At 40.5% G+C, this 23,171-nt stretch overlaps 1 protein-coding gene across 1 annotated transcript; it reads left to right on the top strand.

Annotated features, from left to right (window-relative positions):
• Positions 1-18,032: 18,032 nt before the first annotated feature.
• On the top strand, positions 18,033-20,017 carry LOC131823170 (growth-regulated protein homolog gamma-like). Its single transcript, XM_059159169.1, has 4 exons — positions 18,033-18,254; positions 18,345-18,468; positions 18,577-18,660; positions 19,395-20,017. The coding sequence occupies exons 1-4, from the start codon at positions 18,161-18,163 to the stop codon at positions 19,408-19,410; spliced, it is 318 nt and encodes a 105-aa protein (XP_059015152.1). The 5' UTR covers positions 18,033-18,160; the 3' UTR covers positions 19,411-20,017.
• Positions 20,018-23,171: the final 3,154 nt, after the last annotated feature.

The raw sequence follows: 23,171 nt of genomic DNA, 5'->3' as shown, positions 1-23,171 counted from the left end.
GGATTATATGTAGTAGTGTGTTCTGAAAGCAGCTTTCAAAAACTGAAGCCCAGATTTGTAGCATTTGCTAATTTCCACTACAACCAAATTTATGTTCCCCAAAATTAACAACTGGCTAACAGAATTTTCAACAATTCAACATTCCACTCTCATAATGATTTGAGCCCAGCAATGACTGTAAGCGACAGTGGGAAACACTAGCTGACTAAGGATGAGCTCCTATGGGACCTTTGGGATGGTACCTCTCCAATTACAGGCTTTTAATAAAATTATGACTATGTTTTACTCTAGGACATCAGTGTGCATATCCTGTGCATCAAGAGGAGTTTTTTGAGTAAGCTTTTGAATAAAGCAAAGTGGTTTTACCCCTCAAATTCTGGGCACCTCTATTCTCTGGTTTCAATGACAACGGTTATCCAGTTAGTGAACTCAAACCACTCCAAAGTGGGAGGAAGAGAGGGAGAAAGAAATAGAGTATCAGGGAAAGAGCCCTGTGTTCTCTCCCTGCCCTTTTGCCTCACCTCCCCGACCCCTGACCCCTCATTCCCAGGCCTGCATGTAAAGCCTTGGCCTCTCTGAGAAATAAACACTACTTGGCCCTGTCTTAGAGGAAAATTGGAAGAGCTAGGCTCCAAAATAAGCTAATATTATTCACAGTCTAGGACAAAAAAACAAAACAAAAACAAAACAAACAGGTAATATTTGGCATGAAGAAGTTGTCTTTGAGAAATTATTTGCCATGACGTATTTGAATAAATTTGCCATAGGTCTGCCATTTCAATAGAAGGGGGAAAATGGCCTAACCTTGAGTCAGCTGGCATCCCATTGTCCTTTATAGCACCAAAGTCAGACTATTTCATTTCTTGCTTTATTTCTGCTCTTAGTGGACTCAAGCCAGGCAGATCTGACATTGCAGGCTGAATCCTACTGATTTTTTGTCCCTAATGCTGCATGCTCTAAGTAATGTCTGTTGTGCAACAAGATTTCATTTTGCTGATTCTTGTTTTGTTGAGTCATGAGTCCAACATGTCGTTCAAACCAGGAAGTAGCATTTCCTGTGGCAGTTCCAGTAGGAGAGAAGCTGTGGCCAAAGATCAAGTACCAAAGATGCACTTGGCAAGACTATCTGACTCCACATTCTTCCTCTAAAATCCAAATTCCTCACTACCCAATATTGTTCCTACAAGTTTCCCATGAGGATCAGCCAACTGACAATATATCCCAAGACATGATGACCAGTTCAGACTCCTGTCCTAACTGTGAAAGTCTTCTACCAGGAAATGACAATGGCTGTCCTGCTGTTAACGCATGAAGAATTTGAAGTCTCTTGAGTCATAAGAAGTTGAGAAATGAACTTCCTGCTGTTAAAATTCCTACACCTTGGAGTACTTCAATCAGTGGAAGGAACTAGTGTTTTTTACTTTAATAATGAAAAGAGATTTGCTGAAAACAAGACCAAATTAACTGTCTTAGAACAAATGAGCAGAATCAGGTTCTTCAACCACTGAAAAAATAGGCCTATCTCTCATTGCACAAGTTGTCAAGAATAGTTTGAGGCCCTACTGAAGACAAGATGATAATTCTTTGCTTTTCCTAATAATGCCACATTGTGTTATGTTATCAAGATTGATCATAGTTAAAATACCATTTATTCATTGGTCAAGAAGTTCTACTTGAAAGAAAAACATGCATTTCATCCCTTGGTGTGGCTTTGCCAATCTGAGGTCTCAACCATCAAATTTTATCATCTATACTCCATTTCTCTTCCTTCCCAAGAAGAACTTATTTCAACTTATTTAGCACTGTTGCATTCCAAGCACTATAAAATGAACTCTGTATATATAAAAACATAGAAAATAAATAATTTTTGTTTCCAAAAAGCACTAAATCCTCTGAGGGGTCATCAAAATAAGCACAAATTTGGGTAATTATAAAAATACTTAACTTTTATCCAAAATTCATCTCCAATGTTTTAGCATGTCTTTCTAAAATTCCTTCCCCAAATGCACACTCCCGATATCCATGAACTCAGGCCTATATTTAACAGTTGTGAGGTCTTGGGGGAGATTTCAGAGATTCACATTTTTCTGTCTAAATGTTTAAAACTTTCTAAACAAGCTAATAAAATGTTCAGAGAATAGTTCTATCCTCCTATCTTGACAAATATACCTTGATAAATAATATTTAAAAAATTTTTAAAGCTATAGATTTTATATGATTAAAGTAGGTAAAAGAGGGGTGCCTAGGTAGCTCAGTAGGTTACACATCTGCCCTCAGCTCAGATCTTAATACTGGAGTCCTAAGATTGAGCCCCATGTCTGCTTCCCTGCTCAGTGGGGATCCGCTTCTCCCTCTCCCCATGCCACACCCCCTGCTTGTGTATATTTTATCTTTCTCAAATAAATAAATAAAATCTTCGGAGAAAAAAGAAAAAAAATTTTAAAAAGAAAAATAAATGAAAAAAGTAAGAAAAACATCAAAGATTACTAAATTTAATTACTCCATGTATCTGGGTGTTTTATTATGAAGGCCATATTTGAATGTGTATAAAATAAAGACATATATCCTTTATTATTAATGCTATATTTATGGTTAAAATTCATTATTCCTGAATACAAACTTCTCAGCAAAATTAATTCTTAAGTTTTTATAATTAAAATTTGTGTTCTATAGGCAGTCAAGCAAAACTTGATGTTATCTGAATCATTAATCTTTAGATAACTTTATTATTAATTTAAATTTGGAAGTTTCACTCTGCTAAAGTAGTGACTTGAATTGTTAATAAGATTCCTAAAACATTACTTAGATTCAGAAATGAACCATGAATTTCACATCATGTTCATACACTGTAATGAGCTGCCTTTGATAAACTATCTAGACACTGAGAATAAATGAGAAAACATACAGTGGATGGATTCCTTAGGTTTTATTAACTGCTATTAACTGATCTCTGAGTGAAAGGAAAGGGAAATTATTGGTCATAAGGGTTCTTGGCCCTCTTGACTTCACTCAAGCTTCTTAGGCTGTGAATATTCTGAGTTTGTTGTTGTTGTTGTTTTAAAGGTTTTGTTTTGTTGTAAAGATTTTATTTATTTGAAAGAGAGTGAGAGAGAGAGAGAGAGAACACAGCAGGAAGGGACAGAGGGAGAGGGAAAAGCAGCCTCCCCACTGAGCCAGGAGCTAGACATGGGGCTCCAGGATCATGACCTGAGCTGAAGGCAAACGCTTAACCTACTGAGCCACCCCTTGTTTTTTTTTTTGTTTGTTTTGTTTTGTTTTTAATACACCTCCAGCTCCTCCTAGGTATTCCAGGTCAGAAGAGACTAGAAGAAAGCCTAACTGCCACGTTTATTTTTCATTAGCCTCTCCGGAGCTTGGGACACTCAGCCTTGGATCTAAACTTTGTTAGTCAAGAGGGGTTGATATTTAGGGTGTTTAAGATGTTAAAGGTCATTTGATGCCACACAGTTCTCTGGCTCCTCATGTGGCAGAGGTACTCATATGTTCTCCAGTACATTTATTTTTCTATATGCTTGTAATAAGGTCTTCTCAGACTTTGGCTAAGGAGAGAGAGTCATTCTTCCCTAAGTCTAAGGGCATATAGAATTTGCCTGATACACTTTTGTTTCTTTATCGATCCTAGCTTTTAGAATTTAAGCCCTGTAAGAATAGGGATAGTATTTTACTCCTCTTTCTATCCCTATTTCTTTATATACATAATATCTGTCAGGATTTTTATTACCTGTTGGCATCCCTATAGCTCTTGAAAATGAAGGGATAGATTATTTTGATTTCTGGATCTCAGTGTCACCCAATCCTGGAAACGTGGTCACTCTTTAATAAATGAGTCCATTAATGTGTGTGTAACCTTAGAACTGTACCCTTACTCTGGAAAAAAGGAAACAGTATAGTCCATGTCCTGCATGGTCTTATCAGTTTGAAAACATCCAGAAGAAGCACAAAGAAAATGTAGAAAAAGAAGTGCACTAGAACCAAAAGCCACGACTAGTGCCCTTCCACCATTTTGGCTACCCAGGCCAAAATTTTCTGTTTCATAGTCACCCTTCCTGAGTCTTTTATTCTCTTTTTCTTACCTTCTTTTTGAATTCATGATCAATCCTCCACCTCCACCTAGTTCCCTGCTAGATACCACAGAGACAGAAGAGTGGAAAGGGAAAGGATTGTCCCAGTATCGTTCACACACTGCCAAGATCAACAATGTTGTTCTTCTCTAGCTCTTTCTTTCCAGGAAGGTAAGAGGACTTTGGAAGAATGGCTGTAATATGTACTTGGAAGACCAGGAAGACCTGGTCCTACCAACTTTAGCAACAGTTTCTGTGCTACAGAACAGAAGAAAAGCTACTCGGTGCTGCATCTCAAATGACCATGCCAATGTTTGTCCTTTTATAGAAGATAAGCTCGAGCCGAAGTCCAGAGGAACACTCCTGGGTGTTTTGCCTTGAATAAATCCTTTGCACTACAGAGAAGTAAGAACAAGGAGACACAATAATAACCGATAAATAATTTTCTCCATGGTGGAATGAAGGCATAAAGGCCCATTTAATCAGTTTTAAAGAAAAACAATTTAAATGCTCCTGAACACCTGAGTTTATAGGGCAAAATTCAGACTTATTGTCCAGTGTTTGAAGACTCAAGAAAGCCACTTGAAGGACGGTAGAAAGTAAGGTTTTTGTATAAGAACAATTCAGAATTTAAAATATAACCACTGACTTGTTTTAATTGTTTATCATAAGCATATGAAAGAATAAATTGCCTCTTACCTCATAAAGATTTGCCCACTTTTCATTTATTTTTATGATGGATATGAATGCAAGATAGAGGAAAAAATAACTTAAAGATGTGACAGAAAGAAATTCACCCTAAATGAACATATTACTAAAGAAATTCTTCTGCAACCTAAAGATTTTCAACTTGTTTCCAATGACATTTTATGTAGAATTATATTGACTTTAATAAAGTTCCATAACAAACAGAGAATATCAACATATTTATTATTTTATGGGATTGAAATTTGTCCTGAATAATTCAAAGCACAATTTAGGCTCAAAAGTAGAATTCTTTCAAGAGTATTGCTTCAGTGCAGGGGTCAAATTTTTAGTTTTTTGGTTTTTTTGGGGGGGGTTTTTTAAAGATTTTATTTGTCAGAGAGTGAGAGAGAGCACAGAGGGGGTATGGCAGGCAGAGGCAGAGGGAGAAGCAGTCTCCAGGCCGAGCAAGGAGCCTGATATGAGACTCAATCCCAGGACCACAGGATCACAGCCCCAGCCAAAGGCAGATAGATGCCCAGCTGACTGAACCACCTAGACATCTCACTGGGGTCAAATTTTTAATCCTTGCTTAAAGTGTATTCTGGATCCATGCTAAGGAAGTCTAAAATCAAGCCTTGAAAATATCAAACTGATCCTAAGTAGCCTAATTGCATCCCAGGGCAAATTGCAAAAATATTTAAAATAATATAAAAATGTATCATTTAAAAAGATCCAGTCCTGGGCCACCTGGGTGGCTCAATGGGTTAAAGCCTCTGCCTTCGGCTCAGCTCATGATCTCAGGGTCCTGGGATCCAGGCCTGCATCGGGCTCTCTGCTCAGCAGGGAGCCTGCTTCTCCCTCTCTCTGCCTGCTGCTCTGCCTACTTGTGATCTCTGTCTGTCAAATAAATAAATAAAATCTTTTAAAAAATAAAATAATAAAATAAAATAAAAAATAAAAATCCAGTCCCAACATAAAATTCACAATATTTAACATCCAATCAAAAATTACTAAATAATCAAAGAAGCAGGAAACTATCACCCTAACTAGCAGAAGAGAAAGACATGAGAATGGCACAGATAATAGATTAGTAGACAAAGATGTTAAAAGTTATTATTAATAAAATCCATTTTTCAAGAAAATAAAAGGAAGGGTGGGCATGATGAGGAGAGAAATGGAAAAAATAAAAAACACCCAAAGCAAACACTTAGACATTAAAAATACCATAGGTGAAATTTAAAAAAAAACAAACAAACAAACACTGGATGAGTTACCAGTAGATTAGACACTGCAGAAGAAAAAAAATTGGAACTTGAAAACATAGCAAAAGAACTACAAAATGAATTACAGAAAGGAAAGACTTTTAAAAACAGACACCATCAGTGAACTGTAGGACAATATCAAGCAGTCTAAAATACTTAGAACTGGAGTCTCAGAAAATGGTGAGGAGGAATGAAAGCCAGAAAAATTATTTGAAGAAATGATAACCAAAATTTTTCCAAATCTGATAAAATTTATATCAGGAAATGTAATAACCCCCAAGAAGAAAAAACACGAAGAAAATCAAACCAAGACACAATATAATCAAACTGTACCAGAAAAAAAAAAAAAAAAAAAGTGATACAGTCAATTTTAAAGCAACCAGAGCGGGGGAGGGGAAAAGAACATTATGAACAGAAGAACAAAGGTAATATGACAGCCGACCTCTCCTCAGAAACTATCATCCTAGAAGACAATAAAATACCATCTTTATAATTCTGAAAGATAGTTATTAACCTAAAATTGTAAACTCTAAGAAGACTTTTAAAAATGATGAAATATGGGGCACATGGGTGTCTGAAGTGGTTTGGGTGTCTGCCTTCAGCTCAGGTCATGGTACGACCGTCCTGGGATTGAGGCCCCTGCTCAGCGGGGAGCCTGCCTCTCCTCTTGCCACTGCTGCCCCCCTGCTTGTGCTCTCACTCTCTCTCTCTCAAGTAAATAATTCATCAATGTCATCTATGTAGATAACATTTCAGTAAAGTTATGAAAAAAATCCACAATTCACTGATCATAGTTCTATTCACATGCAGTGTTGAATCTGTCCCATGCTCTTTCTAAAAGCTAAATAAACGTAATGTTCAGTGAAACTTACTGTGTTTCATCAGTTTTCATTCTGAGTGTTGGACTGCTCCTGCTGCTTAGGCAATGAGTGTTATACTCATCAACTCCTATAGGTCTGCCCATATAACTTTCAGATATTTATCCATTCTCTCTATTACTATCCCCAGGATAGGCCCACATCATTCATTTCAACAATAGTCTATGGAGGTCATCTCTCTCAGTGCCAGACATTGTGCTATACACGGGGATTGGAAATGAGCCTCTGGGGGGGGTAGCCTGGGTGTCTCAGTGGGTTAAAGCCTCTGCCTTTGGCTCGGGTCATGGTCTCGGGATCCTGGGATGGAGCCCCACGTAGGGCTCTCTGCTCGGCAGGGAGCCTGCTTCCTCCTCTCCCTCTGTCTGCCTCTGCCTACTCTCTGTCAAATAAATAAATAAAATCTTTAAAAGAAAGAAAAAGAAAATGAGCCTCTGCCCCTGCTCATGAGCTAATATAACTCAATCTAATGTGTCAGTTGTTTATGTAGGTTAGGAATAATATGCCATAAGAGATGGAAACGAGAATGATTCATTCTGGGTGACTTTGGAAAAGCATAATTATAAATGGTATCAGCACTGGGGTACCTGGTGGCTCAGGCTCTTAGGCTTCTGGTTATTGATTTCAGCTCATCTCATGATCTCAGGGTCATGAGATTAAGCCCTGGGTCATGCTCCATGCTTATTGCGGAGTCTGCTTAAGGTTTTTTCCCTCTCTCTCTCCTTGTCCCTCCCCTGCTCACGTTCTCTATCTTTCTTTAAAATTTATAAATAAAATCCAATAAATAAATACACAAATAAAATAGTACCATCATGTAAGTACTTCTTAGATGCCAAGGATCATAGCTAATGCCCCCAATAATTCTTCAACGTAGAGTATTATTTCCATTTTACAACTGAGGAAGCAACCACAAAAACCCTTAAGAAACTTGTTCAAGGTCACACATGTAAAAAGCAGAGGAAATCTGGCTGATTCCCAACCCACTAGATTTTTTGCCATATCATGCTATTTGTACAGGCAAATAGAACAAAGTAATTGCTTCATAGAGGAACCAACACATGAGCTTGATCTTGAACAAAGAGCTGTAATTTACTAGTGATAGGGAAGAACATAACTTCAAAAAGGGAGACAAACACACTTAAGTCTAAAAAATCATAGCATTTTTAGAGAAGAGTTTATCATTCTGTGTAGGTGGAATATGTGTGTAGGGGATGGGGTAGACACATGCCAGAGACAGTAGATAATCGTTTCTTGAAGAGTTTTGTCCTCATTTTGTGTTTCCCTCTTAGCATTTCACTTCAGTGTCATTAGAATCATCTTGCTAAATACAGATAAAATTATGTCACTCATCTTGCACAAACATTCAAGATTTCTCTTTATCCCAGTGTAAGGTCCAAATTTATAAGCCTGGAACACATGCCTTATTTTCCTAATCTTTGAAATGGGTATATTTTGAATTTCTATTTCTTGGGTTACGATTATAAGGAAATTTTACACACACACACACACACACACTCACACACAATCTCAGTCCCATGTCATATAAAAAATATACAAAATGGTGTGTTTTTACTAAGTGTTAGTGATTATTAATAATTATAATTGTTACGTTATTATTATCACTATACTTTGTGCTGTCATAGTCTGGTGGGTTGATTTACACACAAGCAGAGATGCTTCCGTGAAAATCAGCTGAGTGTCAAAATAGAAATGCAAGTCGTCCAACAAATTTTTTGAAAAGTTAGCATGGGAGGTAAGGAATTACAGTTTTACTTTTTTCCTTATTTCTCTTCTGAGGCTTGCCACCAACATCTTTAGTTGGATATCATAATCCGTAAGTATGACCTAACAGGCCAAAAGACTGAAACAAGTTCTGCTTGCTTTCCTCTTTGTTTTAGATTAACTCTGCTGAGAGCATTGTAAGGCTGTCACCTTATCGGCAAGAACATCTAAAGACGGCATTTCTGTCGAGAAAAGCACAGGTTGTATTGCAATTTACTGTAGGTCCTTGTTGTGCAAACTTTCAGGGAGTGATGAAATTAAAATGGCATTACTTCAATTTTTTTTTTTCCCTCACTGAAAATTCTTAGCAGACAGTATCTACAAACAAAGAACTTGTATAGTCACAACCTGGATTAATGAAACAATTACTGAAGGGATATTTTTGTTCGTAGAGGTCCGTTTCCTATATCTTGTGCATTGAGGATTTAGTTTTACAGTGACCCATGTATATAAGCAACAAAAGTTATACAAAATAAGACAAGCTGATCATATATGATGCATGATGGTATATTTTTTATTCTATCCTATTGTATTTAATTCCACTATATTTCCCAATACTAGTTATAACCCACAAGATTGATTTTGCAACCTACTAATGTATCATGACTTAAAACTTAAAAGCACTACTGTAGTCTCTTAATGACAGAGTCAAGCTTTGACGGTCCATAGTAGAGTCAACCTCCTTGTTGAGCATTCCAAGATGTTAGAAGTGTCACCAGAGGTAGAAACCTTAAACTGGCTAGGCCCTTTGCACACCCTGCTTATCGTCTACCTCCAGATTATATGATCTGCAGATCCTAACCTCGCGTTGGAAGTCTCTGGGACCTCCATGGGGTGAAATATTTGGAGTGGAGATGGCACAGTAAGCAGAGAATCTCTGGGCTGTTGAAACTCCAGAGGCGAGCGGCTGTCATTACCCCAACATTTCTGATTGGCTTCTAGTACAAACTTGATAGAGCATTTCAAAATGCACTGTTGAGGCACCTGGGTGGCTCAGTCAGTTAAGCGGCTACTTTCAGCCCAGGTCATGATCCCAGAGTCCTGGGATCGAACCACCTTACCTGCTTCTCCCTCTCCCTTTGCCCCTCGCCCTGCTTATGCTCCCTGTTTCTCTCTCTCTCTCTCAAATAAATAAATAAATCTTTAAAATAAATAAATAAATAAATAAATATGCACTGTTTTCCAGAGCTCCCGGCTGGCTTAGTTGGTAGAACATGCCACTCTTGATCTCAGGGTCATGAGTTCCAGCCTGTCATTGGTTGTAGAGATTACTAAAAAGTTAATAAATAAACTTACCAAAAAAGCTTATAGGTAAACTTTTAAAAAATAAATAAAAATGCAATGTTTTCAAAGAGGGTTTGTAAAATAAAATGCACTCCATAGACTTAACATTTACACGGTCTCCTTATTTCCAATCTGAGCCCATGGACTTCTAAGTCAGAGGGTCTTGAGCCCATGGACTTCTAAGTCAGAGGGTCTTGAGTTTTAGTTTTAACTCCACTTTTAAGATTTTCTATCTCAGTCTCTTTGTCTCTAAAATGAGAATAATAACATCAACCCCATAGCATTCTCAAGATGATTAAAAAGATATTATAAAGTGCTCACACACAGCATCCGACCCAGAATTGGGGCCTAAGGAGAATTACTCTCCTTCCCTTGCCGTCATGCTTAACCCCAGAGCACACATTTCCAAACAGCAGTGACCACATCCCTGAGCCACTAAGCAACCCACTAAGGGTACAGCACAGACAAGCAAGAGTTTTTTTTTTTTTTTCAACAGAACCACAACCCAAAGCCAGGGTGCTACAGTTAGTAAAGAAAAATAGAGCACAGTGAATATAAACCGCATTTCCCCAAAAATCAAACAAAAAACTCTGCAAAGTTTATCAACCACTGTGTTTAAAAAACTAAGACGTATACAGAGTATCTGGTGATTGAGATCTGGCCTTAACTTTCCCTTTGGTAAAAAATAAGAAGAAGAAATAAACATAGTATGTATTCATGTTAATTATTTGTATCTTCACTGAGTCAGACACAAAAAGGGATTGTAACAGCGCCCAGTTTTATGTGGGTGGCCATAAAGCTTGAAAGCAAAAGGAGTCCTCAAACCTAAACAGAGTTAGGTCAGTCAGGTCTTAATTATGAACAGTGTTGGGTAATTTGTCCTCTACTCAGTGATTCCAAAGCAGCATATCCCAACTTCCATCAGCTCTAACTCCAAAAACTGTTGTACTTACTCGTTTGTCCTTCTGATTTGTTCCTCTAGAGGAGCAAACTTTATCCCCTAGAGTACATCTCCATTCTAGAAAATGCCAACCGCAATAAATGCTGAAAACTATATTTTTCAAATCTGAACCACAGGGAGGAAAACAATGTGATCACTGTAAAAGTTTTGGATAAGGAGGTTTTTTTAATTGCTGGGATAAGCAACTCAAGTAACCAAGAATAACACAAAATGTGCTCACTAAATGATATTTAGCTGTGTAAGTACACGTTTAATGTAGAGTGTATCGTATGTGGTACATAACCAAGCCATTCTCCTTCCGCGTTTCCTCTAGATTTTCCACCCAGCTGTCCTAATGGGATCTCCTGTTTCTGTGACCTCCTCTATCTACTGCAGAACATTCGAACGATGCTAGCTCGTCATCCGCAAGCAGAACCATGCCTTTGACGTCACCATATTCAGAGCAATGCCACGAGATTATCAATGATGAAAGGCTCTTCTGAGACCAGAACCCTTTATCCTTTCAACACTCCTGCTCTCAAACTTAAACTGAACATACCCGGCATCCATGGGGACCAAAAAGTCCCTCGAAAACCCCACCACCATCGTTTGCTTCTGTTTCTCGTGCCTTATCCTCCCTCATTCACCTTCCAGCGCACCCTGGACTCCGTGGTTCGTCATTTCTGCACATTACTCTCTGCGCAGTTCAGACTAGGTGAATCCCCCATTCTAGCTCACTCCCGTTGTCTTTCTCTGCTTTGTCCCTGAGCTACAAAATATGGCGGAAGAAAATCAAGTCCTGTGAGTTGGGATCAGTGTCATTTAATGCTTTCCAGTTCTAGGTGAGATTCTCTGATATTTTCAATGCTTTTGTTCTTTAGCATGAACTACCTTTGGACTTTCACAAACTGTGGTCCCAGATCCGCCTCGCTTCTGTCAAATACGCAGCCCTGCCATCAGCCCTGACCCCTCAAGCAATGACCTGTCTTCCCACCTTACTATGACAAGCCCTAAACTTAGCTCCTTCATCCTCAGCCTCTCTGGATCTTTACCTTTTACTCCTTCTGCTCTTTGGTATTAAAGAACGTTAATCCCATCCTGAACCCACTTCCTAAATATAAACAGTCAACAATACTTATTACTGGAGCACCTGGGTGGCTCAGTGGGTTAAGCACCTGCCTTCAGCTCAGGTCATTATCCCGGGGTCCTAGGATTGAGCCCCACATCAATGCTCAGCAGGGATCCTGTTTCACCTTCTTCCTCTGCCTCTCCCCCTGCTTGTGCTCTCTCTCTCTCTCTGGCTCTGTTTCTCTCTCAAATAAATAAATAAAATCTTTATAAAAATAATACTGATTATTTAGCCTTAACTATGGAAGTACAAATTTTTCACAACTTACTCACTTCAATTTGTAAAAGCTATTCTTAATTTTAATTATTTCATTATTTTATTATTTTTTTCTTTATTTTATTTTCATTTCATAAATTATTTTCCTTATTTTATATAGAATTTACTTTCTGGCACATTTTACACATGCAAACCGATTTGTTTTTCATAATAATCTTATGAGGACTCTTTCCAAGACCTTAAAAGAAGTACAAATATTTAGGCTGGCTAAGCCAGTAGGACACAGAATACACAAAACATGAAGCAGACACAGAGAGAAATGCCAAAATGAGAGATTGCATGGTCCAAGAAAAACAGACAGAATAAGCTTTATTCCTGAATTTCTGCTTCTCAGTTCAGCCCCATCTAATAATTTGCTATTTCCTGCCCTGGCCTGACTTATTGGCCTGCTATTTATACCAAATAAGTCCTAAATACCACCACCGTGGCGCACAGGATTTTTTGTTTTGTTTGTTTTGTTTGGCTTATGCTGGTTTACTAAGATTTCAACTGCTTGTTAGCAATCACATGTAGGTATGCAAATCTCTGCATGTCTCTGTAAAAAATAAAAAAGAATGCACACAGTCAGGAAGAATAAAAACAAGGGCGCCTGGGTGGCTCAGTGGGTTAAAGCCTCTGCCTTCGGCTCAGGTCATGATCTCAGGGTCCTGGGATCCAGCCCCACATCAGGCTCTCTGCTGAACAGGGAGCCTGCTTCCCCCTCTCTCTATCTGTTGCTCTGCCTGCTTGTGGTCTCTCTCTGTCAAATGAATAAATATTTAAAAAACAAAAAAAAGAAGAAGAAGAAAAACAAAAAAATATATAAAAGCATTTCTGGTGAAAAAAAAATACATGAAGGTGCAGTGAAAAACATTGAAAAAGGTACTATGGACAGCATTTAAAAATCAAGTTTTTATTTTTTATTCATAATTCTCCCGGCTACAATACATAGTGTGACACTGTGTGTGACACTTTATATTAGTGGTTTATACAGTCATCTACCGACTTCCTAAATTTTGCTTCCATAATGCCAAAATCATCATGATGTTTTCATTCTCCAAAAACATCTTATAACATAAACTATTTCCGTGGGGAAGTTTCCCCTTTCTTGTGTTTACTTCTCTTTTGTAAATTGGTCATACCACCCTTTTTTCATGCTGCATGATATGATCATAGCAGTATTTATTTCATCAGGACTATCTCCATGAACATTTAAGAAACAATTCACCCATTTTAAGAAAACAAGTGAGAACTTAGATTTTTTTTTTAATTTTGAAATTCTTTAAAAATGTTGAGTGTTTCTTGGTGTGACCCAAAATGATTTTAAATAATTGCAAATTGCTCAAATCACCAGCATCTTCATCACATGGGCAGCAACAGCAGAAGTTAATTAAGGGAGTATATTGGATAGATATTAAAGAATGTCAAGTCAGGAGTCTGGCATTAACCCAATTTTGCATCTCATGTAAAACCTGCCCTAGCACCTTATATACCAGGAAGGCTTAGTAAAGGTCTACTGAATCAATCCACTATCTCCTCATTTCCTGCCACACGCTTTGACTTCTATTCACTTGCATCCCACACTACATGATGAATCTGTGCACGTACAGTCATGAAAACTGCTTCAGATGGGTGTAAGAGCATTCCAATGGCGGTAACAACTGAAAGGGATCCACACACAGCCTTCAGTGACTGGGTTCTGCCTCCCGGGCGAAACTCCAAATATATAAGCCATCGGGAGCTCCCAGTACACACAAGGCTCATTCTAGCCTCTCTGACTTTGTGTATTTGGTCATCGCATTCTAGAATGCTTTCCCCACCCTTCAATCTCCACATTCACCTGGGAAAATCCATCCTTTCCGACTTAGTTCAGGGGCACACTTGGCCTAGAGAGGTTTCTGCAAAGAACTCTGAGAATTCAGGCCATACCAATGAGAATCAAGGTGAGGGATTCCACTTCTATGCCCCTCTCATATCCTGGACATAGTCTATCATGTCATTTACCAGGTTACTTCATAATATTCTATTTATATGTCTGCTTCTCCTATGAGCCTAAAACTGTGGTGGTAGTACAACTCATCTTACGCTTTTTGGTATTCCTGGGAACTAACTCGCTTCCAAATTCATAAATCCTAACTTATGAATGAATAGATGGAGAAAGGAAGGGAGGGAGGAATCTAAATAGTGAAGAAATCACTCTGTGGTTGATAATTTTAGCAGCAATATGAAAGATGGAGGGGCATCTGGTGGCTCTGCTTTCTGCTCAGGTCATGATCCCATGGTCCTGGGATCAAACCCCACATCAAGTTCCCTGATTGGCAGGGAGCCTGCTGCCCCCCATTCCCCGTGTGCTCTTTCTCTCTCTCTCTCTCTCTCTCTCTGTCAAATAAATAAGATCTTTATATATATATGAGATGGAAGTATTTTTCAGGACTCTTTTATCTTAAGTGATGGCAATGTAACTCAGATTCGCTTCCTAAGGAAAGAAAATCAACCACTGTATCATAATGAAAGTCCGTGGGTTAGGTTGGGCAAAGCTAGATTCAGGTGCTCCAATAATGTCCCAAATAATCCGAGGTCAGTGAGGGCCCATGCCTTCCTCTGTGGCAGCTCCATGCTCCGGCAGACTCCCCCAAACAGTGGCAAGACTCCAAATTTCAATCTTACCAATTTAGCAATCCCAGCAAGAAGCAAGAGCCTCTCAATTTCCTTTCTTCCAACACAACTGGCATCTTCTCTGACTTGACCAATCTTAAATCCCTGGCTCCACTCTGAGCCCATACTGGCCTGGGCGAGCAAACAAGCAGGAAGGAGGGACCCACACTGCCAGAGGGTCACAAACTCCCGTCGGGAGCTCAAAAGCCAAGTCATCTCACCTTAATCATGTGGACTGATAAGAGCAAGGATGATTCCTGAAGGAAAACTAGGGTTCTGTTTGAAGGAAGAGTGGGTACCAGACAGGTAGAAATAGCAGCTGTAGTAGAGATGCGAAGAGGGGGTTAGCACAGATGTGCAACTGAGGACCCTTAGACAGAGTGATAGCTGATCTCATTAGTGACAAGCTCCCTTCAGCAGAACCATTACACAACAGGCTAAAGCTGTTGGGAAATGGGAGGGAGAGGGTGGCAAATCTGCCAGCACAGCTTTCAAGCAAGTCAGGATAAAGCAGAGCCACAAGACTCACTCTTTGGGGTCGATTAACAAGACCATTGCTGAGGGCGAAAGGGCGACACAAGCTTTTACAAGCATATTGCAATGTATTTGTCAGATCTGAAAGCTACAGTAACAATTATAGGGTAAAATAGAATTTAGTAAACTGAATGTATATTTTAGAGAAAACCTCATTGGGTTAGTGACAGCATGGACTTAGAGCTTGCGCATATAAAAGTAGCATTCAGCATATCTTAAAACAAGCGATTTGTTTATCGTGGCGGGCTTTATAACACTGGTGCTCTGAAAATTTTCTGAAACTTAGTAGGGGGTGAATTAAATGAATTAAATAATGGAAAGTGGTATATTATGAAAGGAAAAAAATACCTTTCTACTTACTTCCTGAATGCCAATAATTCTGATTTAAACAAGTCTTATAAGTCACACTGTAGATAATTCCACAGATAATGAGTTAATTCTTGAATGTCTCATCCTTTTGGCTGCTACCATATGCAAATTGAAATTTTACTCTTCCTGTGTATTTTCTAACGTCAATACTTTGGGTTGGGCAAGGGAATCATTACAGAGAATACTTTCTATAGTTTGGGAATCCAGCTGCTAATGCCCAAGGCATAGAGACAGTCATAACTAAAACGTTTTCCCATAAATGGATTGGGGAGAATTTTTATTCTTTTTCCCATTTTACATACGAAACTAAAATTTCAAACAATGGATTTTAAAAATCTGTTCTAAGAGCTTGAAAGAATATAGATGTACCTTCCTTTCATAATTCCTGATGCTGAAAATTTTAGAAGACAAATTGAAAGACGTTTTCCCCCTGTTTACCTAAGGATTCACCGCAGGTAAGTGCCTTCATCAGTTCATCAATACCATACACCGGCTGGCTTAAATAATAAACATTGATTTCTCATTGTTCTGGAGGCAGGAAGTCTAAAATCAAGATCGGCAGATTCAATATCTGTGGAGAACTCTCTTCTAGTCTTGCAGATCGTTTTGCTGTACCGTTACAAGACAGACAGAGGGATCTATCAAGCTCTCTGAGTGTCTCCTCTTGTAAAAGCATTTAATTCCATCCTAAGACTCCCACCCCCAGAACCCCATATAGACTTCATTATGGCCTAGGGTCCCTACTCCTAATACATCATCACAAAGTATAGGGCTTCAACACTGGAATTTGTGGATGGCATATTTAGTCCATTACAGGAAGGTTTTAAAACACAACTTCTATTTTAACAAGTATTTATAGAACGCAATAGGTGCTGATGTTTTGCAAATGTTAACACATTTAATACTCGTAACAACCCTGTAAGGCGGGCATTAATTACTTGTTCTCCTTTACAGAGGAAAACCAGGAGCCCAGAGAGAGTAGATAAATTGCTCACAATCAGAGGGTCACAGGGTAAGAAATGGTGTAGCTGAGGTTCCAGCTTCTCCCTGTTCTGGAGGCAGACCAGCTCCCTCGACCCCCAGCCCTTCCCACTGGCACTACGGGCATATCTTCCACATCTGTGAGGTCTGGGCTACCTTGGAGAGTCTACTGAAGCTATCCACTTTAATCTAAAAAGAGATATCAAAACTGATGCTGAAAAGTGCATTGCCCCCGTGAGAAGACCTCAGCTACAAAGACTGAAAAGTTTTATTGGCATTCTTAGAAAACTAAAGTAGCTGGCAGTTGTTTCCCTGGGCGATCAAATTCAGGAGCCAGATACATTCAGATGACCCCGCGGTGGAACAGCCTAGCAACCTAGTATTTACATACTCAGAAACCTGTCTGTTGGCGACTCAGAGGAGTCAAGTGGGATTCGCGAGGTCCTGGCTCTCTGGTGTCCGTAATCCTTCTGCCAGGACTAGAACAGCGGGACCTCCTAACCCAGTCCTCAGTGCTCCCGCACGCCTGCCCCGAAACACGGGCTCCTAGACGACCCGCGCGGGGCTCCGGGAGTTGCTAGAGTGCGGGAAGTCCCAGAATTCCGAGAAGAAACAGGGCAGGTTACCAAGTGCGTCCTCAAACAAACCCGGGCTCAGCTCCAGGCCAGTCTGTCTCCGTCCCCTGCAGCCGCGCCCCGCTGCGCCAAGCACAGGACTAAGTGCGATGGATCTGCACTGATAACACACCGAAGAACACGAACCTTCTTACATGTCATCTGAGATGACACTTTGAGAGCTTTTATCCCGGGGACGATACCATCTGCAAAACCCAGTTTAGAGTGAGCGGATGTGTAGCTAAGAGAGGCTGCCATTCCCGCCTCAACTGTTCCAACTGCAACAGAGTTTGTTCTCTCCCCTGAAGGATCGAACTGAAGGGTCCGACCAAACCTGCCCCAAGCCCCGGGACCGCTGGGCGCCCACGACCCCCGCAGGGACAGCAGCAGCGCGACGGCCACTCCCGCCCCTTTTGGGGATTTGGGCGGAAAGAGGGCGTCCCCGACTCGCGGGGACTCGGGGGAGGCCGGGCCGGCGGGTGGCCGGGCGGGTCCCCCTGCACCGCGGGGCGGGGCCACCACGGCCTTTCCGACCCCGGAGCGACCTGCGCTGCCGGGAATTTCCCTGGCCCCGGGCTCGCTCACCTCCCCGCGCCGACCGGGCATAAAAGCGGTTCTCGCGGCTCCGGGAGCCACAGAGCCCGCTCGGCCCGCGCCCGCTCCCGCTCCGCAGCGCCCGCACCGCCGAGCCGACTCTCCGAGCTGAGCCCCATGGCCCGCGCCGCCGCCGCCCCCCGCGCCCTCCGGCTCCTCGGCGCCGCGCTGCTGCTGCTGCTGCTGCTCCCCGCCGGCCGCCGCGCCGCAGGTGACACTCGGGGCCGCGGCCCCCGGGCGGGGCGGGGGCGGGGGGCGCCCACCCGGGACGCCGCGCTCACCCCGTGCGCTCTCCCCGCAGGGGCGCCCGTGGCCGCCGAGCTGCGCTGCCAGTGCCTGCAGACCGTGCAGGGGATTCACCTCAAGAATATCCAGAACGTCGTGCTGACGCCCCCGGGACCCCACTGCGAGCAGACGGAAGTCATGTAAGTGACCCCCCGCGCCGCTGAGCCCCGGCCGCCCCCCGCCCCGCGGCCCCCGCCCGGCCGCCCGGCCGCAGCCCCGCCGACGCGGACTCTGCCTTCTCTCCGCAGAGCCACTCTCAAGAATGGGCAGGAGGTTTGTCTCAACCCCGAAGCCCCCCTGGTCAAGAGACTCATCAACAAGATGCTGAACAAGTGAGTTGTGCCTTTTACTCACACGTGGGACGAGAGCCATAGGTCACCACTCCTGCAAGTGCCCCAGGGAGTTTTTATCAAGGGTTTAGCTGAAGGACTGAAAATCGTTATTATTTCACAATTAAATCTGCTAGTAAGATTATTCATTTGCTCTGGTGCCAGGAGGATAGTTCCTGTGCCCTCTGTCCCCATGCAGATGAGTGTTGGTAAACGTGTCTTCCTAGAAGACAAGTGGATTTGGCCAATGATGCTAAAATATTTCCTGCCCCTCCATCCCTGACGGGTTTCAGCCCTGAGAAGCGGCACCCCTGGTTTTTGGCAACATGGACCTCTGCAGCTTAGCTGTGGAGAGCAAGAACTCTGAGACCTCCCTAAATTCAAATCCAGGATTCTTATGAAAGTTTTCTAATCCCTTTGAGGTTCAGCAAAATGGTATAGGTAATAATAGCTATTTCATGGGTTGTATGAGGTTTAAGTGAGGTCTTACATGTAAAAATTTAACCCAGTGTGACAGTGAGTACTGTGTTTTAGTTCTTTCAAGGCAATAATAGAGGCCAGTCCACAGCCCTGCCCATCCACAATAAAAAGCAAGTCTCTGTTGTGCAGGGCAGTGGGTACTGTGGGTTCAGGGCTGGGCCAGGGTCTCCATACAGAAATCCCTCAGCCTCAGGCGCCAGTGTGAGAGCAGAGCAGCGTGCCTTAGCACCTGTACCAGTAACCCTCTCTCTTCATAGGGACAGTGCCAACTGACCCCAAGACAAGAAAGAAGCTTGCTGGTGGCGGTTCCTGAAAAGCCCTTACAGGAACTGAAAAGGAAGAAGAGAACAGTTGCCTTCTACAGACATCTAGAAAGGCCTTAGCATGTTTGACTATGATGAGTTCTATTTATTTATGTTTGTATTTATTTTTAAAAGCTCATATTTAATATTTTATGTTAGTATTTAAAGATGTGGATGTGTTTAATCAGACATAACTCAGTCCTGATTGTTATTTAATCTGAAGATGATGGGTTTTAAATGCGTTGTGAAACCAGTGTTTCCAGGGAAATCATCAAGTGCCATCGCATATTGATGGGGTGAGTGAGGAGGGAAGAAGAGAAAGGAAGCAATTAAACAGTGTGTATGGATCTATTTTTGTACTTGTTAGGAGAATGCCAGTTATTTATTGAAACTGTTTCACGTTATGTGGTCAACATTTTTATGTTGACGTTTCCCTTGGACATTTTATGTCTAGTTTGTAGGGCATAATGCCTTGTTTAATGTTCATTATGCAGTGTTGCTCTGTCTTGGAACAGAGAAGTTAAAACTACTGTTACATTTTTACAGATTATATGACAATAAAGTTTTGCAAAAAATAACACGCCTAAGTTTTGTTTTATTCTTCTCCATCTTTGGTTCTACTGGGTGCCCAAGGTGTTATACAGTTAGATTGTAGGTCACACCTAACTTTATGCCTGCTACTAGTTTTCATTTTCCTTACCTTTCTCTTATTTAAGTGATACTTGACATACTACTCTCCCCAAGCACCTTGAGAATTCTAGTTGCACACAAAACATTACTGCTTTTCACGCTGTTTCAATATTCAAGGTTAGTTCTTTATAAACGTCTGGATTTTTACAAATATTGTAATAAGAGCTCCTATTAAAGGCTTTGAGTGAGTAGATTTTCAAACAGTTATGCGATTCTTTCCCTTTTGATGAGGCTGGGACCAAAAGGTGGAAAAATGGACTGTTCCTAAGAACTTGAAAAATTTATATTATTTAATAAGGACAGTGATCTGTGCTAATACTTACTAAAGCAAGAAGAAGAAGAAGGGGAGGGGAAGAAGGAGGAGGAGGATCTATGGAAATAAGTACATGCTGTAAACTAAAACACATAACAAAAATAGCAAAGGATAAGTAGGAAGAGAAATGGACTTAGAATATAATACATGATGTGTTATGGTGAGTGCTATGAAGTGTGTAAACCTGGCGATTCCCAGACCTGTGCCCCTGGGGCTAATAATACATTATATGTTAATAAAAAATTTTTTAAAAATTTAAAAAATATAATACACGTCTTCAATTGTTGGAGAACGTATTAATTGAAAGAAAATTGTAATGTGACAGGAATATAGATTGTAATGTTTAGGCAATCACTAAAATGGAAATGAAAATTTTGGACTTATAAATCTGAAAAGGAGATAAAATGGAATAAAAGAAAATATCTGAGTAATACAAAAGAAATTAAGGAATAAAGAAGAGAAATGGCAGATGGGGTCGGGGGAAGAAGGGAAAAATCTTTCTTACAGAAGAATACCTAATAAAACAAATCTTTCTCCTGAAGCTGAGTTTTAATTTACCTCCCCACATGGGTATGGGCTGGGCTTTTTGCTTTCTTCCAAAGAAGAGATGAAAAAAAGAGGAAAATATCATTATAATGGAGAATCTGGCAGATCCTACTTTAACCAAGTGATGAAGGTTATTATGACCGTTGTGTCGTGTAAATATTAGGAATGCCCCCAACATGAGATGGTAAGAAGAATACTTCGTCTCCATCGTATTCTTCCCCAAGACACATAAGCTCAGTATGGTCATGAGAAAATGATCATGAAAATTCAATCAGAAACATTCTACAGAATACTTAACAAGTATTCCTCAGATCTGGCCAAGTCATGAAAATCAAAGCAATAATGAAATTCTGTCACAGATTAGAGGAGACAGAGAAGACGTGCTGACTAAATCCAACGTGGGGCTTGAACTTATGACCTTGAGATCAAGACCTGAGATCAAGAGTCAGATGCTTAACCAACTGACCCACCCAGATGCCCCAAAGATTGACTTTTTTATGCAAAGATTGTATAAAGAAGGCCAAAAAAACCTATGCTTCTTCAAAGAGACACATTTTAAATATTGGGACCCAGGTAGCTTGAAATTAAAAGATCTGAAAGTGTTCTATCATGCTGAAACTAACTGAAAGAAACCTAGTGTGGATATCCTGACGCATTACTTGTTAGCGTTACTGTATTATTAATATAAATTTTTAGTACATAGGTTAATAATTGTTACATTAATTAAGGCATACTTATATTAAGACTTAAGGAAAGAAGTAGACTAGAAATTAATAAAAAGACTGATTCAAAATAAAAAGGAGGTACTTTGGGGCGCCTGGGTGGCTCAGTGGGTTAAGCCGCTGCCTTCGGCTCGGGTCATGATCTCAGGGTCCTGGGATCGAGTCCCGCATCGGGCTCTCTGCCCAGCAGGGAGCCTGCTTCCTCCTCTCTCTCTCTGCCTGCCTCTCAGTGTACTTGTAATTTCTCTCTGTCAAATAAATAAAATCTTAAAAAAAAAATTTAAAAAAAGGAGGTACTTTTACAAGAGTCAAACAATTCTAAAATTCCGTGAACCGAATATTTATGAAAATATATTAAGAGAGGGGCTCCGGGGTGGCTCAGTGGGTTAAAGTCTCTGCCTTTGGTTCAGGTCATGATCCCAGGGTCCTGGGATCAAGCCTCACATTGGGCTTTCTGCTCACCCCTCTGCCTGCCTCTTTGTCTATTTGTGATCTCTGTGAAATAAATAAATAAAATATTTAAATATATATATATTATATATATATATATATATAATATATATATATAAAGAGAGAAACTAGAAGGAGCAATGCACGAAACCATAACCACAGTTAAAGAGTCTAATAAGCCTCTTTCAGTACTTAATAGGCACAGCAGGAAAGAAGCAGTAACAGTATAGATGGGCAAAGCAGCAGGATCCACCAATCTGACCAGAGTGTTAGTAATACAGATTCCTCACACAACAACTGCGTAAATCATACATATTTTTCAACACACGAGGAACATCTTACAAAAGAGACCATGTGTGTGCCATAAAAAATGTATTAACGCATTTCAAAGCGTTGAAATGTCCCAGACGATATTCTTTGATCTTCAAGTTTTTTGATGATTTGTCACATTCCCTGCTGACTGTGTATCCACGCATATGCATGATGTGTTTGCTGTGGTTTCTAGTTCATCTCTTAACTTCTCAAATTTCACTTCCATAATACAGGAAGCATCAAAACACTGTCATCATGCTGTTTTCATGCCTGTCATAGCCAAATATGATAAACAATATTTCCATGAAGACATTTCCTCATTTTCTGTATTTTCTTGACCTATCCTTCTGTAACCTTGGAACTTCTATATTTCTTTGATTTGTGTCATATGGAATGTAATTTGATAACTCATTACTACTGTCACAAATTTTTTTTTTTTTTTTAAATCTTAAGAAAATGGATTACTTGGGTGGCTCAGTAGATTGTGTCCAACTCTTGTTTTCAGCTCAGGTCATGGTCTCAGGTTGTGAGATTGAGCCCTGCATCAGGCTCTGCGCTCAGTAGGGAGTCTTCTTGAGATTCTTTCCCTCTCCCTCTGCCCCTCCTCTCTCTCTCTTTAGAATTAACCAAAAACTTAAGAAAATGGAAATACAAAATTTATGTTGAAATCTATTTCATAATAGATTGAATAATGCCCAA

This window comes from Mustela lutreola, chromosome 1 (assembly GCF_030435805.1).
Source record: "Mustela lutreola isolate mMusLut2 chromosome 1, mMusLut2.pri, whole genome shotgun sequence".
In the NCBI taxonomy this organism is placed as follows: Eukaryota; Metazoa; Chordata; class Mammalia; order Carnivora; family Mustelidae; genus Mustela; species Mustela lutreola.
Note: the sequence above shows the minus strand (reverse complement) of the source record. Positions and strands in the feature narration are given on the sequence as shown.

Excerpts from the sequence above, each read along its gene's own strand:
- LOC131823170 (XM_059159169.1), top strand. The coding sequence starts at position 18,161 with ATGGCCCGCGCCGCCGCCGCCCCCCGCGCCCTCCGGCTCCTCGGCGCC. Across the intron at positions 18,255-18,344 it reads CGCCGGCCGCCGCGCCGCAG|GGGCGCCCGTGGCCGCCGAG; the intron begins GTGACACTCGGG and ends CTCTCCCCGCAG. Across the intron at positions 18,469-18,576 it reads TGCGAGCAGACGGAAGTCAT|AGCCACTCTCAAGAATGGGC; the intron begins GTAAGTGACCCC and ends TTCTCTCCGCAG.